The 18,159-nt window shown below is 35.3% G+C and overlaps 2 protein-coding genes across 2 annotated transcripts; one reads left to right on the forward strand and one right to left on the reverse strand.

Moving 5' to 3' along the window:
• The first annotated feature begins 537 nt into the window (after positions 1–537).
• LOC137408247 (DNA ligase 1-like) lies at positions 538–5,708 on the forward strand. The gene is made up of 7 exons (XM_068094683.1): positions 538–652; positions 1,116–1,266; positions 1,640–2,712; positions 2,920–3,083; positions 3,787–3,952; positions 5,228–5,266; positions 5,515–5,708. Exons 1-7 carry the CDS (start codon positions 587–589, stop codon positions 5,581–5,583), a joined length of 1,728 nt encoding a protein of 575 aa, XP_067950784.1. The 5' UTR covers positions 538–586; the 3' UTR covers positions 5,584–5,708.
• A 130-nt stretch (positions 5,709–5,838) lies between these two features.
• On the reverse strand, positions 5,839–18,115 carry LOC137406990 (serine/Arginine-related protein 53-like). The gene is made up of 9 exons (XM_068093594.1): positions 18,005–18,115; positions 16,840–16,932; positions 16,527–16,696; positions 12,477–12,627; positions 12,040–12,088; positions 10,748–10,799; positions 9,345–9,499; positions 6,761–6,859; positions 5,839–6,231 (listed from the first exon to the last, which is right to left on the reverse strand). Exons 2-9 carry the CDS (start codon positions 16,905–16,907, stop codon positions 6,148–6,150), a joined length of 828 nt encoding a protein of 275 aa, XP_067949695.1. The 5' UTR covers positions 16,908–16,932; positions 18,005–18,115; the 3' UTR covers positions 5,839–6,147.
• Between the last annotated feature and the right edge of the window lie 44 nt (positions 18,116–18,159).

Consider the following 18,159-nt stretch of genomic DNA (forward strand, 5'->3'; position numbering starts at 1 on the left):
GACATGATTTTTAGGCAGCATGCTAGTAGATATCATTAGCTCCCTCATCATTAGCCTGTGTATCGTCGTTCTGTTAAACAACTCTTTGTTAGATGTAACTGTGAAACATCACCCTGTTTAACATCGTTGTTGAAAATTACCTTCTTAGCCAACACCTTATAAGATATCAATGTTTGACAAGTTTCTATTGAACAACTCTCTTTTAGACATCATTGTTAAACAGCTCTATTGAACATCATCAGTAGAGATCGCTGTCATGCATGGTCGTTAAACCTTGCCCTCCATGTCAGATATCGCTATAGTATTCCGTTTCTTCAAGAAAATTATCAGTAACATTATAGCCTTATCATTACAAAGGCGGTCATTACTAGTACCTATCCATGAAATAGCAGAAGACTTGAAAAATCAGATATATTGATCTTTCTTTGTCAATAGAGTTCACAGCGATTGTCCCGAAATGGATCAATAACAAAGTGTCGGTGACGTTAAGTAGTATGGATTTTGTAACACAACTGCATATATCAGCTATGTACACAAATATTAGTATTTTAATGTCGTCCAGAAGTGAGGGTATCATACAGCAATCATGACTACTGTGTGGGAGAACGGCGAAATTAGGGAAAGAATACTTTTGCTATCTCCAGCTCTGCAGGTAAAAAATGTACATCACTAAGTCTTGTAAACTGTAATATCACTTGCGTGCAAATATTGCATTAGATAAGGTAGAGCTCTCAACCAGGCCCTCGTTCGAGTCACTTCATTATTGAGTTAAACTGTGAATGGTTGTTAAAAAGCTTCGGAATGACATTCATTGAACTACAACTAATACATTCATATACTTTGGGACTTATTTCATCCACCTAACATTTTTTTCTAACACACAACAACTTGAACCCGATAAAATAAGTTGATAAAGTGAAATTCTCAACTGGCTAGTGCCATGACTCACAGTTTTGTCGCAACATGGTGCAACAAATACAGTCAAGAAAAACCTGTACACGGACGACATCTGGTATGAAGTTTATAATTTAACATATTTTATATTTTGATTTTTGTATTTGGTATTTTTGGAGTATTAAGGTCAAAACAAAATGAATTTAATTTATTTTGTTTAGGAAAGCTTTCTCCGGTCAGTTGATGCCCTGCACCAGCGAGAGAGCACGTTTATGCTCAACTTTATAAAGGAAAGTCGAAATGAGTTGAGAGACACACACAAAGAGATTGAGAGAGAACAGGAAGTACTCCGAGATACCTCAGATCTTCTAGGTCAGTGAGCGCTATTCATCACACCTCAAAATTTAAAATGACGTGATGTCATTCGTGACATTCGAACAACGATAATAAGTTTTGGTATTATTTGGTTAACTCGTTGCATACATTTACCACATGACAAGTTCAATATGGCTGAAAAGTATGTTACCTGTGATAGACTAGTACAAGAAATTACTTTATTGGATAGTCAATCACTAGTTACAAAAACTTTGTAATCAGAGACAACTCCTACTAATTATCCTTTAAACTAGTAGCATTTTGTCTAGGTTCTTAGTATCTAACAAGAGCTATACAGTTCAGAAACTTCATAGTTGTAGAAAGAGCTAAACATTCTTCCAACTAGTAACTCATTTACTTTCTCCTTCAGCATCTAAACGAATCTATGGAAATCCTGATGAATGGGAAGATAACCTGCATGAAATGAATGCTGTCGACGAATATCTTAAGAGAAGAAATAACGGTGATGTTTCTGGATTGGGAATCTTGTCATTCGAAGATGAACAGTCAAATAAAAAAGCAAAGAAGAAAAGCAAACAGAAGGAAAGAAATAAGAGCAGCATGAGTAGTCGATCGGACGCTTTTTCAGCCAAAATAGAATCTCAGAACACTGACATATATGACCTAGAAAATGAAATAATCCTAGATAAATCTAAAAAGAAAAAGGACAAAAAGGAAAAGCGGGACAAAAAAGAGAGACGTTCAAATGAAGATGACGAGAGTGAAGTCAGCGTGTCGACGAAAGCCAAAGAAAAAAAGAAAGATCGCAAGCGAAACAATGCCGAAGACTCCAATGAAACAATAATGGAGCTCGATGAAACTCCACCAAAAGAGAAGAAGCATAAAGAGAAAAGCAGCATGGGAGATGGAGAAACAAAATCAGAGAAAAAGAAGAAACGCAAGGAAAAGAGCACACTGGAAGATGAAGAAGAAAAACTAGAAAAAACAAAGAAACACAAAGAAAAAAGCACAGAGAGTGAGGCAAGCATGCTAAAGGATGAAGTAAAACAAAAGGAAAAGGAGAAACGACCCCAAAGTGTGGACAGTCAAATCGCCGAAGAAGAAACTGTACCAAAAGAAAAGAAACGAAAGGAAAAAGAGAAACGACCCCAAAATGTAGACAGTCAGAACGCCGAAGAAGAAACTGTAGAAAAAGAAAAGAAGCGAAAAGACAAAAAGAAATCGAGAGACAAGCTAGCAGAAGTGAGTGAGGCACCTGATGAGATTATAAGTGAGGTTGTGGAAGACAAACAAAAGAAAAAAGAGGAAGAGAGAGCTCGGAAACGTGAAGAAAAAGAGCAGAGACGACTAGAAAAATTGGAGAAGATGGAAAGAAGAAAGAGCGAAGAAGATGTTCTGGAACGGAAAAGGAAGGAGCTGCAACCGAATCGGGAACTCTCAGCTCCATTACTCGCGGTCAGAGAGCAGTCAGCTATTGAGAAGGTAATAAATTGAATGGATTGAATAGTTGTAGTAAAGATAATGAAAAAGTAGAAACGCATATAAATAAGCATTTCACACTGGATCTATTAAGAAAACTTTAGTGTTATGAGCGCAATGACAGGACATACACACTATTTTGTTACAATTTGTGTGACATGTGATCGATAGATATCTAAAGATGTGTAGAGGTCATTGCATGTGTTGCAGGAGACTAATGATCTTATGCAAGAGTTCATTACTCGACAATCTACTGATGTCGAACAGAAAAATCAATTTGAAGAAGCTATGAAGCGTAAATTAGCTGCAAGAAAAAATCCGCATGTGGCCGAAGCCAGTAAACTACTAAAGCAGCAAGCATGGGCGGAAGAAGCGTAAGTATACGAAAATAATTGCAATTGAAGGTAGAATTTTAAATATTATTACTAGTTGCGTCATTCCTTCGTTATACTAATTTTAATGTTTTGCTGGAACTTCAAGTGAAAATTCTGAGGCCTTATTCAGATGGCCTTTCTTTGTTCTGCTGCAGCTCTGAACATATAAAGATGCAGCAAAGAAAACTGCTAAAAGTAAAACCAGTAAAATAGGAGATAACAGCGATGAATAATTATATAATTTAAATATTCTTAAAAATGTTTGAGCCAAAAATATTGTTTACATTTTTTATGTTACTTACATGTAAATATTTTTTTCATTTTCATGTTATTAATCATGTAAAAGTTTTCTGAAAATTTCGATCTTTTGAGCAATAATAGAGCCCTCGCTGCATTCCAGTTAGCTTTGATGTATTTTGTCTACACTTGCTTTAGTAAAGGGTTTTCAGGTGACTGACCACCGTACTCAACGATATTAAACCTATTGCTTATAAAAATAATACCAGCTGAAACAACAGATGTAAAAGACTTCGATTGCTTGGAATATTAATAGATTTGCTCTTTGCTTAGTTCACCTCAATGAGCTAGTGATATAGCAGGGCCAATGTCTTCGTTGAACTCGGAGCATTGACCAAGTTAGAACTTGTAGGCCTTTCAACTAGTAATGTTATGAATAATCTAATGCTTTTATGTTTGTCGTTAGGATTGAACGAGAAAAGTCAGCATATGAAGCTAAGATGATGGAAAAGTTGAAAAACCGACGCGAGAAAAGTGCAATGACCAACAAAGAGTTGTCTTCACTTGATGAGCCTGGCTCTACTTCTGAACCAATCGAAAAATCTAAAAAAGAAAAGAAGAAAAAGAGCAAAGTAATATATTATCATAATTATTATAATTCGTAATAAACATGAGATTTTACATTTTCGACTATTTCTAGATGGACAACATTGATGTCATGACCTGTATTATATAACACATGCGATTCATTTCATTTGCTTCATTACAACTATTTACATAACAAACTTGCAAAGAGGTGGTCTGCCTTGCCGAGATTAATATGTGAAGACTCGCTCATCAGGAATCTGTAGAGTTCATCAATTTCACTATAATTAAAAACTCAGCTGCTAGCTGCAAACAATATTTTTTTATCACAATGTACTGAAAGTGAAAAAACTGATGATGTGACAGCATGAAGTTTGTCTAATTAAACAATATATTCTGTCAAGCTTGTGCTGTGATTAGCCAAGTTTATCTCTTTAAAGTAACTTCACTGGATCTTGCGTTGCTAGCGTATTTGACTTGCCTCAACCATAACCATTATGAAGGAATTACATATTTGGGGTTACTATGCTTATTACATGAAAAGCTTTTTTCTGATTAAAATGGTATACTCATTTGCTAACTAGCTGAAATACGGATGTTTTTAAAAGACAAGCGATAATCGTACATTATAACTCAGTTTAACATAGTATTTACTACTGTAATATCATAGTAATAAACAGTTGCTCGAGAAGATATTACAGGGTAATGTTAGATGTCTAATTTTTATAATTGCCTGTAAGACACCCTGTTCATTTTTAAAGTAACATCCTAATATATAGCTTATAATGGAACGACAAAATTGTGACAGAATTAATACTGAGGATTCAATTTAACCATGTGTAGGAAAAACATTAGAGCCTCGAACCTCTTGAGAATTAAAGTAAAAAATCAATAGCAAGGCACAAAAGGAGCAGCGTCTTTTCCGGCCTTTCTATACCGGATATGTTTGCTGTGTTTTAACCAAAAACAGATACAAATCTCAGCAAACAATTTGAAAGCTCAAACAGTACCACTAGTTGACTTAATTAAATAGCATTTTACAGAAATGTGTTTTACCATTTTACCTCATTCTGACGCAGTGTACTGTAGTTGTGAACCCCTAGTGACTGAGTGGCATTATACACCACACTTCATGCTCGTATGTGGCAAATGACTAGCTTGAAATAGATGGCTATAGCATGTATCCTGTGTAGACACGCACTCACCATTTTCATTTTATTCGTAAAAGCCTACAAGTCTTATCATTTTTATACACTTTGTGCTTCTCTTACCTGTACACAGATATACCCTATACTTTACTCACTTTTAAAACTATTCTGTAGGACAAGAAGAAGGAGGATAATGATGATGACGATAACGAGGTAAATACATAAACTAACGGAATATCGTAAAATATGATAATTAACCCAGCTAGTTTTACAAAAAAAGCTGCAAAGAATTCAGTTTAAACATGAAGGCATTCATATAAAGGCATTCTTGGAAGGGCGCAAAAACTTGAAACTGAACTTTGCGAAAAAAACAGTGCAAAGAAAAATATAAATTTGTGTAATACCCATTGAACCTAGTTTTCCCCCTTAGAAATGCCATAAACACTGTATTCTACTGACAGGAAGCAAGAAAGGAGAAAAAGAAGAAGAAAAAGAAAGACAAAGATAGAGAAAGAGAAGCTGAAGACTAACTGAGACTCATTTAAACCCTACAACAACGTGCTTATGTCGTACTGTAACACAGTACCTACAATGCATTGCTCATTTCCTATGTACCTTGTGTATTCGATTGACACTATATTCTAATTTTGTAGCAAACTTCCTGTAATGCATGCAATGCGATCCATTCCGGAGTTATATATAAACATGGTATGGATTTCTCTCGATCCCATAAATCACATTGTGCCGCGTGATACCAGTGTTTATATAGACAAACAAGAAACATGAGATTGAGTAAAGCTTTTATATAAACGAAGGTAAAAAACATAAATCCGATAAGTTCAACAACGCAGAGCGTGCATCTCAGTAGATAGTGAGATACTCATAATCATTCTAACAAAAACCTAAAAGCATCATTTTCTGGACAATGAAAAGTCTCCTCAAACTCAATAACAACTTGAACTATGGCATGGTTCATTCTATATCAGTACTATGGCCTTATAACAAGGCAAATACCTATTAAAACAGTTTGATGATTGCCTTGTTACACGAGATAACTCCATATTGTGTAGACAACTCCATATCAGGTAAGCAACTCATCTATTGGTTAACAACTGATGACGGATATCCCTGAGCTTATCAAACCATTTCTCTTTCCTTTCAACCTCATCTTCAAAGAACTAAAAATAATTGTAAACCTTTTAAAATTACTAGAAACATTTTAGATAATGTAAACTGAAACTTTGATAATTAACACTGAAATAAATCCTAATAAGTTGCTTTGTGAATGCACAAACAAAAGATGAAAGACATTCATGTATAATATTTAATAGGAAGGAAGTGTAGTTTTAGAAAATGGTAAGAAATGCATTTATAAAAGTTGGCTAAACTTACATTTGCTGTATCCCCAGCATTGCTTAGTGTATATAAACATCAAACAAATGCTAGAAGCGAATCTGACAATCCTAATAATAAGATGATCTCTGTGGGTAAGTTCATTTTATTATTGCAAATCAATACAATTATTTATTTTATTATTGCAAATCAATAAAATTATTTGTTTATTAAATAATTAAATTTAAGCCAACAAAGATGCTTGCACACTTTGTGCGCCATAACATGATGACAGGTAGTTCTAGTTCTGTGACAATGAAGTTCTATTGGATAGACAATTACACCAAGGAGAAAATGAGTGAAAACAGGACCTACCCTACTGTGCATCAGAGAATCAGAATCAGGACCAGATCCAGAGCTAGTAGACTTTACATAGTCAAGAGAAGTTCCAAATACAAATTCTGAGTCTTTTTTCTAGAAAATCCATTATGTAGATTAAGTACATCGCCACCAAATACGTACACCACTATGACAGAGGGCAAATAGCTAGACAACTACAGAGGGTTATGAACATAACAATATCATAAGAATAACTAAGCGATGGGCATTTTCACAGCCTTAAACTCTGTTTACTAGAGCAGACAAAGAAGCACACGATGGTAACCCATGTCATCATAGTAAAACAAAAGAGGTCCCAGAACTCTAAATCAACTGACGACAGCAAGCGATACTGCCTTGAATATTGAGCATTGCCAGTGGGAATAATGATTTCAGAGTTCAGTGATATCGGACGAAAGTCGTGGCGTATATACAATTCCCACTTGACACAGATGGTTAATAATACATTACATCATCATAAATATCTATTAAAAATAAACTGGTTGGATGATAAGGCAGTAAAACTTAATGAACACTAACTGTAAAAAGTTATTGGGTGTCCAGACATACCTCCTAACTAGTAACAAGTGCAATTTTTTATGAAAGTAGGCGTTGCCTAAAATGAATTATTAATTATATTAATTTACACATGATTTAGAAATATTACATTTAACGGCAAAGAGCAGCCTATGATCTTCCACCATGTTTAAATAACAAATATTATTTGAGATTGAGACCAATCCATTTATTTATTGAGTTTGAAGTGCAACTCCCAAACTTATTTGCACATAGACCATGGTAGATGAGAAGTCTAGTACTAGAGTTGACCCGATTCTAATATCGGAATCGGTATCGGTGCCGATATGGGTATTAAGTATCTGAATTGGTATCGGCCAATATTTTCTTAAAAAATTGAAAACTTCAGATACTTTTTACAGGTCAACTATTTAGCAGAAAACCGTATTTTAGCCTGCTACACTAATAAAAAATCATCAGCTGCAAGTTCCTTCTTTTTACCTAATGAATTCCGAGCCTGTCACACAATCTATTTCATGTCTATAGCCTAATAAACATCCACACAGCTGAGGAATATTTTGGCTTTAGTCAGGACGTAATCACAAAGTGCGGTATTTCCCAATTACAGCGATATGGTTTACTGCAGCCAATCACGAACAAAAGAACAATCATGAGAAACAAGAATGCGGTGTAATGTTTCTATTTACTAGCATTACGAAAGTAATTTGAGCAGGCGATGCATAAAGTTATCTATCGCTCTCTTGATCCTGACTATATGATGTATCGTTTGTATCGCATAAAATAACCTCAGTGGCTTATCGGTATTTAGCCTGTCCTCCATCATCTGTGGCAAGTGAGTCCTTCTTCAGTACTACTGGCTACATCGATAGTGATAGAAGATAAAGCCGTCTCTCTGAGATAATTGAATCACTAAAGGTAATTAAACGAAACATTTATTTGCTCTAAACAGTACAGGCGCAGCTCAGTTCGTTCAGCAGGAGAAGAAAGACTTCATTATCACAGATAAAGCTATACCACTAACAGTAATTACCATTATTAATAACAGATTTCAAGAACCATGGACTGTTTTGTTACTAGATGCACGGTATGGCAGTATGTGAATGTATATACATGTATGTCTTTTTTTCATAAATACAAACAAATAATACATCAATATTTATATTTTCTTTGCATTATATTTACATAATAAAATTAACAATTATCTATGCAACCCAAAAGATCTGAATCGGTATCTGAATCGGATTATTTTTTCAATGAGAATCGGTATATCGAATCGGTATCTGAATCGGCTGGTGAAATTAGAATCGGGGCATCTCTATCTAGTACCCTAGCTATTGTTATGATCATGACACAAACAAAGATGCGCACTCAAGTACATCCAACCCATCAAACTGAAATGCTTGTCCTCATCTATAAGTTCAACTAGTGACACTTTTTAGACTGAGTCATTACTGAACCAGCTACAACCCTGTTGCAAATCGACATTAAATACGCGTCATACAGCAAAGGAGTTGACAAGAATACGGTACTGCCTTTACAAAAAAAACTATTAAACACAGTTTTAAAAATGTTTTGTATTAAAATTCCCAAAGCTAACTTCTCGCTAGCATATGTTTAGTTGTGTTATCAGCAAGCATAAGATTTGTGCCTAATACCACAATCGAAGTAATCACAAACAGATGTATGAGCCCTAAAACTCATTTTTACAGGGTCTGCTTGTTGATCTTTACTATAATAGGATCCATGTCTGTCTGTAGCCACGCTAAGAGCATTAAGAAAAAAATTGCACCGCATGGGAATCAACCCCAGGTACTCAGTTTCCAGCCAAGCACGCTACTAACTACACCACTCGATCACCTTTCTACATTTAAGAACGATTATGCAGATAGCTACTACACATGCCGATCTCTCAAGGCGCACAGAACTGCCTGGGTACTAGTCAAGTCTGAGAGCTTTTTCTTCTCTTTAGCCACGAAATAGAGTAACACAAACACCTCTGTAAGGCGGCGCAACTCCTATTCTACGTGCAAGTAGCTAATAATACCTTGCTCTGGTCTGAGGTATAGCGAGATGAAGAGAATGTTTGCTGAGTGAAGCCCTCAGACTCGATGCTCTTAAGAGCTTGCTGTCGCTTCTTAGTGTCAGCAGGTTCGTCATCGAATACACCGTGCCTCTGTCTGATAGCCTCATCGGCAGCCTCTGCAACATTCTTAAATGTTATTTAATCTCCAGAGATTTAACGGAGCTTCATACGATGACTCCAAAGCATTTAGTATAGTTATAGACAGGGTTCCTGCAAATCTTCATGCCATTACCCCTTTACAGTAGCGGTAGTTTTCTAGAATATTATATGGTAACCAACTCTGTGCATACAACAGAGTATGTAATTTTATGCTGGATGAGCAGTTATTCATAGTTACACAATATTTACCTCTCCATTGTATCAACGGACTAGCGATACATATAGCTATACAATTAAGTTAAACAGAAAAACATAGAGTGACATACACAAGCTGAATCATAATCTATAGAGTTATACATACAGATTAAACAACAATCCATTGAGTAATATATACTAGATGAGTAGAAGTCAACAGAGCTGCATATACATCTATTGGCTGTATAACAACTCATGAAGCGATATACGTTGTTGCGACCCATATAGTTAAACACGCTGGCAAGAAAACAATCTAAACTGGATGAACCGCAGATAATATCATCACAAGGTAGAAATCCATAGAGCTACATATATAGGTTGAGTTTGAATACAAATAATGGTAGATAAAGGCCGAGCAGCAATGCACAGAGTATCATATCAGACCACACAGCATGTATGGTGATATGATCAGCACACACAGCATATATGATGATATGATCAGAACACACAGCCTATATGATGATATAATCTGAACACACAGCATATATGATGATATAACTAAAACACAGCATATATGATGATATGACCAGCGCAAACAGCCTATATGATGATATGATGATATAATCTGAACACACAGCATACATGATTCTCCCAGTACCTAGTATCTTTATATTGAAGCTGTAACTATTAAACATAGGTAGCGCTTGCAAATATCCAAGAGAAATATTATTTAATTAAACTTAATTACATGTACATGTATAAGGCTAAAACATTTTTCTCATCTTTGTGTAACTGTGAGTTGAAGTTGTACTTGTTTCAAACAAGAGAGGACAACTCTGTGTATACCATATGATAAGTACGTAAAATAACACGGTGTACAATATAATGGTTTTATCTCCAGGAATTGGGATCATACCCCAGTAATCACACCCCACATCCCATACTTTCTCCTATATAACATCATCTTTTCCATATTCCATTATCTTCCCCGATCCCATCCTTATACCATTTCTCATTCCTTTCTGCCACTCCTTTCCCTCGTTCCTTTGACAGAATACAAACTAACTCACTAGCTTTTTCAATAGCCAGCTGCATCCTTGCTTGATTCTGCTCTGATGGAGTCTACAGGAAAAGTTGTTAAAGATGTCAAACTAACATGTTCAATCAACGAACGCTTGAATTCGTTCACCCCTCTTACTTATGCTAGTGTCTCACTCTACTTACTCATGTTCATGTACACACACTACTTACTCATGTTCATGTACACACTCTACTCACTCATGTTCATGTACACACTGTACTTACTCATGTTCATGTACAAACTCTACTCACTCATGTTCATGTACACACTGTACTTACTCATGTTCATGTACACACTCTACTCACTCATGTTCATGTACACACTGTACTTACTCATGTTCATGTACACACTCTACTCACTCATGTTCATGTACACACTGTACTTACTCATGATCATGTACACACTCTACTCACTCATGTTCATGTACACACTTTAGTTACTCATGTTCATGTACACACTGTACTTACTCATGTTCATGTACACACTGTACTTACTCACGTTCATGTACACACTCTACTTACTCATGTTCATGTACACACTTTAGTTACTCATGTTCATGTACACACTGTACTTACTCATGTTCATGTACACACTGTACTTACTCATGTTCATGTACACACTCTACTCACTCATGTTCATGTACACACTCTACTTACTCATGTTCAAGTACACACTGTACTTACTCATGTTCATGTACACACACTACTTACTCATGTTCATGTACACACACTACTTACTCATGTTCATGTACACACTCTACTTACTCATGTTCATGTACACACTCTACTTACTCATGTTCATGTACACACTCTACTTACTCATGTTCAAGTACACACTGCACTTACTCATGTTCATGTACACACACTACTTACTCATGTTCATGTACACACACTAATTACTCATGTTCATGTCTACACTGTACTTACTCATGTTCGTGTATTTAGTCAAATACAATTTTCATCTAAGCTGTTGGTATGAGAATGTTTCATGGATTGGAAATCCATAACTAATGATAATCAAAGACAGTAATGTGATAATTTCCAGCCATGTCAGATATTTGCCAGCTAGTCGCTAGCTAGTGGCCAGCTGGTTACCAGATAGTCAACAATAGTTTCAAGCAAACAAAAACACGTCGTTTGTTTTTATCCCATAATAGCAAATATTGGTTATATTTTAAATGCTGGTGTACATACACTGTATATGTACCACCAACTATGCTTATATGTCTGCTATAGATTACATTCCTGATTTCAATAAATTTGGTGTATAATAAAAACTCACCATGTCAGCAAAGCTTTTAGATATTCCCTCAGTAACAGATCGTGAAGAACTGCAATAAATATGTTGAGAGTAATTTTGGCTATATTTAGATTATTTCAGCATTTTCATTGTTTATCAGAATAAGAATACCTGAATCAGAATTTCAGTTTAACGAAAGCTCATGCTGTATATTAAACATAGCAAAATAAGACATGCGTTTGTAGGATGCAGTTGATTAAAAACATAATGATAATATCTGATCAGCGTTTGGAGAATTCCTACAGCTAGTAGAACTACCGTTTGGTTGTTGATAAAAACGAGTGAACGGCTTGAAGAAAATTGGTAGACAGAATCTATAAGATCTTTAGCAAAATAAAAATTATACAAACATGTGAGTTATGGCATAAAAAGAAGAATTCACATGAACAATTCAAAATCATAGAGGTGGTTAAACAAACCTGTGATCCCTAGAAGCAGTAGAGGAGTGATCGGGTGAATACCTTCTCCGACTGCGGCTGTCAGACCGAGACCGCCGTCGTTTGTGTCCAGAGTGGCTTCTGCTTCTTGAGTGGCGATAGTCGTATGATCGCTCCCTCGACCTATACCTACCTACAGATGAAAAATCAAAGGTAGATCGAAGCGTCTACTTCAAACATAAGAATACAGCTTCTTTAAAAAATAACACTATGCTCTGTGATGGCTCCTTCATTTTATATTATTAGATCAGACCTTGCTGCTAAAAGCATTTGCAAATAAAGCAATTTGTAAAAATGAAAAAAATTATTTTGTAATTTTGTATTTTGTAAAAATAATTTGTAGCGGTTGAATGCTACTCACTACAAGGATCGCGTTCTTTTGGATTAGATTACACATGATAACTATAAAGGGTTTTTTCCAAACTTTCAGCTTTGTACTTCGGTTAGACCTAAATAACATATATGATGAGAACGAAAAGAAAGATTAGTATTGAAAACAATACGTAAAATTTATTCACTTTGAAGAAATTTTGAGCTACTGTCTTGAATTGTAGCCTCATTCTTCTTTCACGATGCAGAGTACCGAGCTAATTCTAACAAACTTTAATAACTTTAAATAAAAATATTCATAACAAACTAAGGAAATCCATGAAATGGTATTGTCTGGTGAATTAAAAACCAAAAGTTGTCAAGTTTCAATTAAAAAGATGAAATGTTTCTAAACTAGTTGGGTAAATAGTTCTTCTAACTTACATGTACATACAATGTATGTGCTTATGTAACAATAAAAGGAATGCATAAAGACATTGGCTTCATTTCAACATAATCCTATGACAGAATGCTCTCAGTGTGAAGATAGATTCCTCTCTACAAGACTAGAACCACTAAATTAGTGGTATGACTAACACACTATCATCAACTGAGATATAACAATGTAAGTGAAGCTCTGACGTTATACATGTACATCAAAGGCTTTAAGATTACCGTAAACGCGTTGAAATAGAATGTTTTTTTCGGGATGATATCATTGGATCGCTGATAAGTTGACTAATATATAGGCTTGGCCTCTCCTAACAGATGCAACGGCATGAACTAGCAGTACCAATACAACTCCCAAGATGATGGTTTAAGATGATAGATTTTATTGGTTCATCAATCATTACAGTTTCGTTACTGATTCTTGCAAATCTATAACAATTGTGTTGAGCACGATTCCACTAGCCTTTGTTTTTGACACAGAGCATTCAAGGTGTTAATGGCCACTAGACTCATTGGTGTACATTTTCTACAGACATGTATTGTTCTTATCATGTTAGGGTTCTATAAAAGTGGTTCTACTTCGCTTGATAGATGGTCAACAGACAAACCACAGAGTGTCTTCTACAGGCCTGTTGATCAATTTACAATACTATCAGTCTGAGTGATAAAGGCGATTTGAGTGATTTCCACCAGGCAATTTGGAGAAAATAGACTCAAATTAAATCCTCCCTAAATGGTCCATAAAACTTGTGGCAGACCAAAGTCGGTAAACCTCAATTGTCAAGTCTACAGGCCATCATTGTTGTTGCAGCATCTGGAAGCACTATGGGTCCTTCAATTAAAGAAAGTGGTGATTTCTTGCTGCCGCCAACAGCGCTCCGAATAAGTCAGCTGCTACTCTATGGTTGCAGCTACTATCGAGGATTGACCAAGGTTGCAAAACAGACAGGTTTTAAATTTTTCAAAACTATTTCAGACCTCTACTGTCTGTCCTCTCCTGCTAACACAAATTCGTCTGGAGGCCAGTTAACGCCTTGAATTTTTATTAAAAGGCCAGTAGAAATATTACCGATGACATAACCGGTTCTTCTTTACACAGCCGAATAATTACTACTTTGCCACCTTGTTTGTACTGATATCCAGAAAATCTCATCTGCAGTACACAAAGCAAAACCTTTTACTGGCTAGTTGCATGACAAATTGACTACATTCACAATGATCCTTATCTGCTATGTAGATACCAACAAACACAGTTTCTCTCTACCCGCTCTTATGTAGCCTGATTGTTATTGCTATACAGGATGTGAATTCAGGGCTAATTATAGGTGAGTAAAAACTACAGCACACTCTGATGATGTGAGTTATAGCAAGAATTTTCGCTTGTTTGCCATCCATCCTGTGTCCTAGTGCACCGATTATGTACTGTCAAGGAAGGGTGTTGGATGAAACCATCTGCATTATTGTACCTGTTGCCAGAACAGAAGAAGATAAACTAGTTCGACCAGCTCTAGCAGTAACCGCTTGGTTGCTTAGTACTAGGGTTAACTTAGCAGCCAAATCAGAACGTGATCCAAGGCACAATAAATATGATACACAATATTGAAGTCATTTGTAGCTAGTAATTTATGTCGAATCACTGCAGTAATTGCGTTTGAAATGGGAGAATTATTTGCCATGAAATTAGCAGCTTATGTGTCTAGTATTTAGAGTTTATTGGATTTAGAATACGACAAGAATGGAGAAGGTGCAGCACCAGTGCATTGAAATCTAAGTTTCCTTCACCTACCCGTGTTCGAAGGTAGCCTAGTCTACCGTAACTTTAGAGTTACTAATGTGTTTATGAATTACCGCAATACTACATAATGAAAGAAACACGAGTACAATATCAAAGGTCCAAACAATTAATAATATATAATTTGTTACAAAAACATTGACCATTAGAGATGATACACCATCTACAATGATATGCTGCCATTTTTGCAAGAATGCAACACTCAAGCCTTACAAATGTAAATATTCTCCTGCAGTATACCATTCACACACTAATTTCTAGGCAAAACCTTCCCAAGAACCCCTGTTATACTATAGTAGCAGATTCACCCTGCTGATAAAAAGTCACTGATGGTGGAAAACCATTAAGCATGCACGATTGACATGCAGTCACTAACAATCATCACAAAATGATTTTTAGAGCAGCGGTGTTCTTAAAAAGGCTGAGTGTTTCACCTAAGCAACTTTGTTTCATGAATTCCACTAGTTAAATTCATTAGAATACAACAGAAACATGCCACATTTGTTGATTCAAATTATTGTATTGTATTATAATTGGCTACCTCAAATACTAGCTTATTGACAGCACATACATACAGTCTGAATAGATAAATGTTGAATAATAACATTGAAAAAATTATATTATAGTATTTTAAACCATGAACTGGAGTCACAGAATTCACAATTGGGCAACAATCCATGACATATATAATAAAACTCAAGGTGATGGTTAGCTACATTTTGTAAAGATATCAAACAGAGGATTCTGCTGGCACAATCTTATAAACCTTAGTTTTGAGCGCTTAATAATACAAAAACATTTTTTAGTAACTTAGAAGCATTTAACAAGACAATTGGTGAAAGTTTTTTAACATTTCTGGTAAAACTTGTATTCTTACAGCATTTTGAAACAGCAAAATATTAAACGAATTCTCAGATTTGCCTAAAATACCAAAACAATTGGTCATTACAATCGGTCGATAACTTTTAGAATTGCGACACACTCCTTTTAAAAAATTTCATCTAGACATGCTGTTTATAATCTTTTGCTATACCTACACAGCTTCATAGATATTTACAAATTTGATTTTGTAAAATTATAGTTCTAACTGCTCAGGTGTAACACTTGCCTGTAATGCTAGGAGTGCGTTTGAAGAAATGAAATTAGTTCTGAAAGCAATAAAGCTTCAGTATTCATAAATTGATGAATCAAAGTGAAAAAATGATATTAACACATAATTAAAAGTAAAAACATCTTGCTTTCAAATATCTCAGAAAAAGGCATAAATAAATCAAATGATAAACAAAACCACGTTTCTGCGCAACCAGATATAAGATGCAATGATGCGGCTATTTTTGTTAAGTTCGACAAACTACCAGCAGTAATTTGCAAGAAACTCTTGACGTGGTTTTACACAGCAAACTCTCTAGACATAGTTAACTATTCGTGAACAATTTTATTATATGAAAACAAATGCAATTGTACGTAGTCTATCTACATACCTCTGGATTTTGATCTACGACGATCTCGGCTATATGATCTTGACTTTTTTCGGAGTGATCGACCCTCACTTCTACTTCGAGATCTACTATGACGTCGCCTGCTACGTGAAGAATGCTTTTTGTGCTTTGATTTTCTACTCGTACGACTGTCTGGGCTTTTTGATCGCGATCTAAAAACAATCGATGCACTATTTGCAACTACAGCAGAATTGTAGAATTCCTAAATCGAAACGCCAAAAACATCTAAACTAGTGATCTAAATTAGTAAGCAAACAGTGCCCGCCCACAATTTTTTAAATATTACATACTGTACCTAGAACGTCTGTATGTTTTCTTTTTTCGGCGCTCATATTCTTCATCTGATGAGTCATAACGACCCATAGTTACTATGTACCAATAATATTTCCTGCAACAATTGTTACAAAATGTTTTTAAAAAGCATGCTGCAATTTGTGATAGAAATCTCAGTCTGAAAAGATGCAAGGTTTCATCAGTGACAGGTGTTCATGTCAAAATCAAAACTAGTCATGGGTATCATCTACACTGTCGTGATTAAATAACATGTGCTGCCTTGCAGTACAGGAAGTTCTCTATTTTAGCGAACTGCTCTATTCTATATTTACTAATCTAGTTGGCTGATGTTTGAAAATTATTTCTACTAATTCCAGGTCATTGCCAACATTTTTTTGCCATGTCAATTTAGAAGCTGTTGCAGACAGCTTTTATTAGTGGTCATAAGTATCTACCAAGTGCTTTGCTGACAGGTGCTTCTTTTGACAATCTCAGCTTGTTACCTATAATTTTTCATCTCTTCTGTCTGATTATTTTCCTTTTTGGTAATTTTTGAGATAGCTTATATGTGTTGGCATTATTAGATGTGTAAAGGTTAATAAAAACGGTCACTGACTTTTGCAGCAATTTTTGTGACAGCTCATGTTCTACTATTGTAGAAAAATATGTCAGTTATATAGATATTAAAAGCCCTGATCTTGGCTTCTATCCTGATATTCTTATCCCTCATTATGTTGGATGCTATTCAAGGTTAAGTTAGTATTACCTCTTGTTTACTTTGGTGTATTCCTGGGTTTCCATAAAAAACCTAAGTACTTGCGCCACTTCGTCCAAACCTGATTTTTAGCCTTTTAAATCTTGTACTTTTTTGTTTTTACTTCATTTATGATCCAATTTAATTTATCCAATATATTCAGTATATCCACTTCAGTTTGATAACCATCAGTGACCGCAGCTAATTCTGAGCTAATAAATATTTTTCACAGTTTTTTGCCTTAACGAGCATCATGCATTATTAAATGTTATGCAATGAGAAATTGCTGCTTTCTGATGATAAAGGTTTGGTGAATGTGTGTCAAATTATGAAACAAGAAGTTTATATACTTCAACAGCTGTCAAATTGCTGTAAAATTGACAAATAAACAAATCGTTTAATAACACAGTATCCATTAAGATAGCAAATACACCTTCACAGTCAGATATGATATATGCATGTACGTATCTTGTGGGAAGATTAATGTGTTCGGAAATTAGACTCTCTTGTGCTTAAAAAAGCCATCACGTGGAAACGCTACAAGAGCTATAGTTTGGCAAATTTTTTAAGCGTACTATACCGGATACC

Source organism: Watersipora subatra, chromosome 1 (genome assembly GCF_963576615.1).
Source record: "Watersipora subatra chromosome 1, tzWatSuba1.1, whole genome shotgun sequence".
In the NCBI taxonomy this organism is placed as follows: domain Eukaryota; kingdom Metazoa; phylum Bryozoa; class Gymnolaemata; order Cheilostomatida; family Watersiporidae; genus Watersipora; species Watersipora subatra.

What these genes read in the sequence shown, in the direction of transcription:
- LOC137408247 (XM_068094683.1), top strand. Translation starts at nt 587, where the DNA reads ATGACTACTGTGTGGGAGAACGGCGAAATTAGGGAAAGAATACTTTTG. An exon ending in TGCTATCTCCAGCTCTGCAG is followed by an intron (nt 653 to 1,115) that starts GTAAAAAATGTA and finishes TATTTTGTTTAG; the next exon opens with GAAAGCTTTCTCCGGTCAGT. An exon ending in AGATACCTCAGATCTTCTAG is followed by an intron (nt 1,267 to 1,639) that starts GTCAGTGAGCGC and finishes TTTCTCCTTCAG; the next exon opens with CATCTAAACGAATCTATGGA.
- LOC137406990 (XM_068093594.1), bottom strand. Translation starts at nt 16,907, where the DNA reads ATGGGTCGTTATGACTCATCAGATGAAGAATATGAGCGCCGAAAAAAG. An exon ending in CTAAAAGCTTTGCTGACATG is followed by an intron (nt 10,800 to 12,039) that starts GTGAGTTTTTAT and finishes CTTTTCCTGTAG; the next exon opens with ACTCCATCAGAGCAGAATCA. An exon ending in ATACCTCAGACCAGAGCAAG is followed by an intron (nt 6,860 to 9,344) that starts GTATTATTAGCT and finishes TGGATTTTCTAG; the next exon opens with AAAAAAGACTCAGAATTTGT.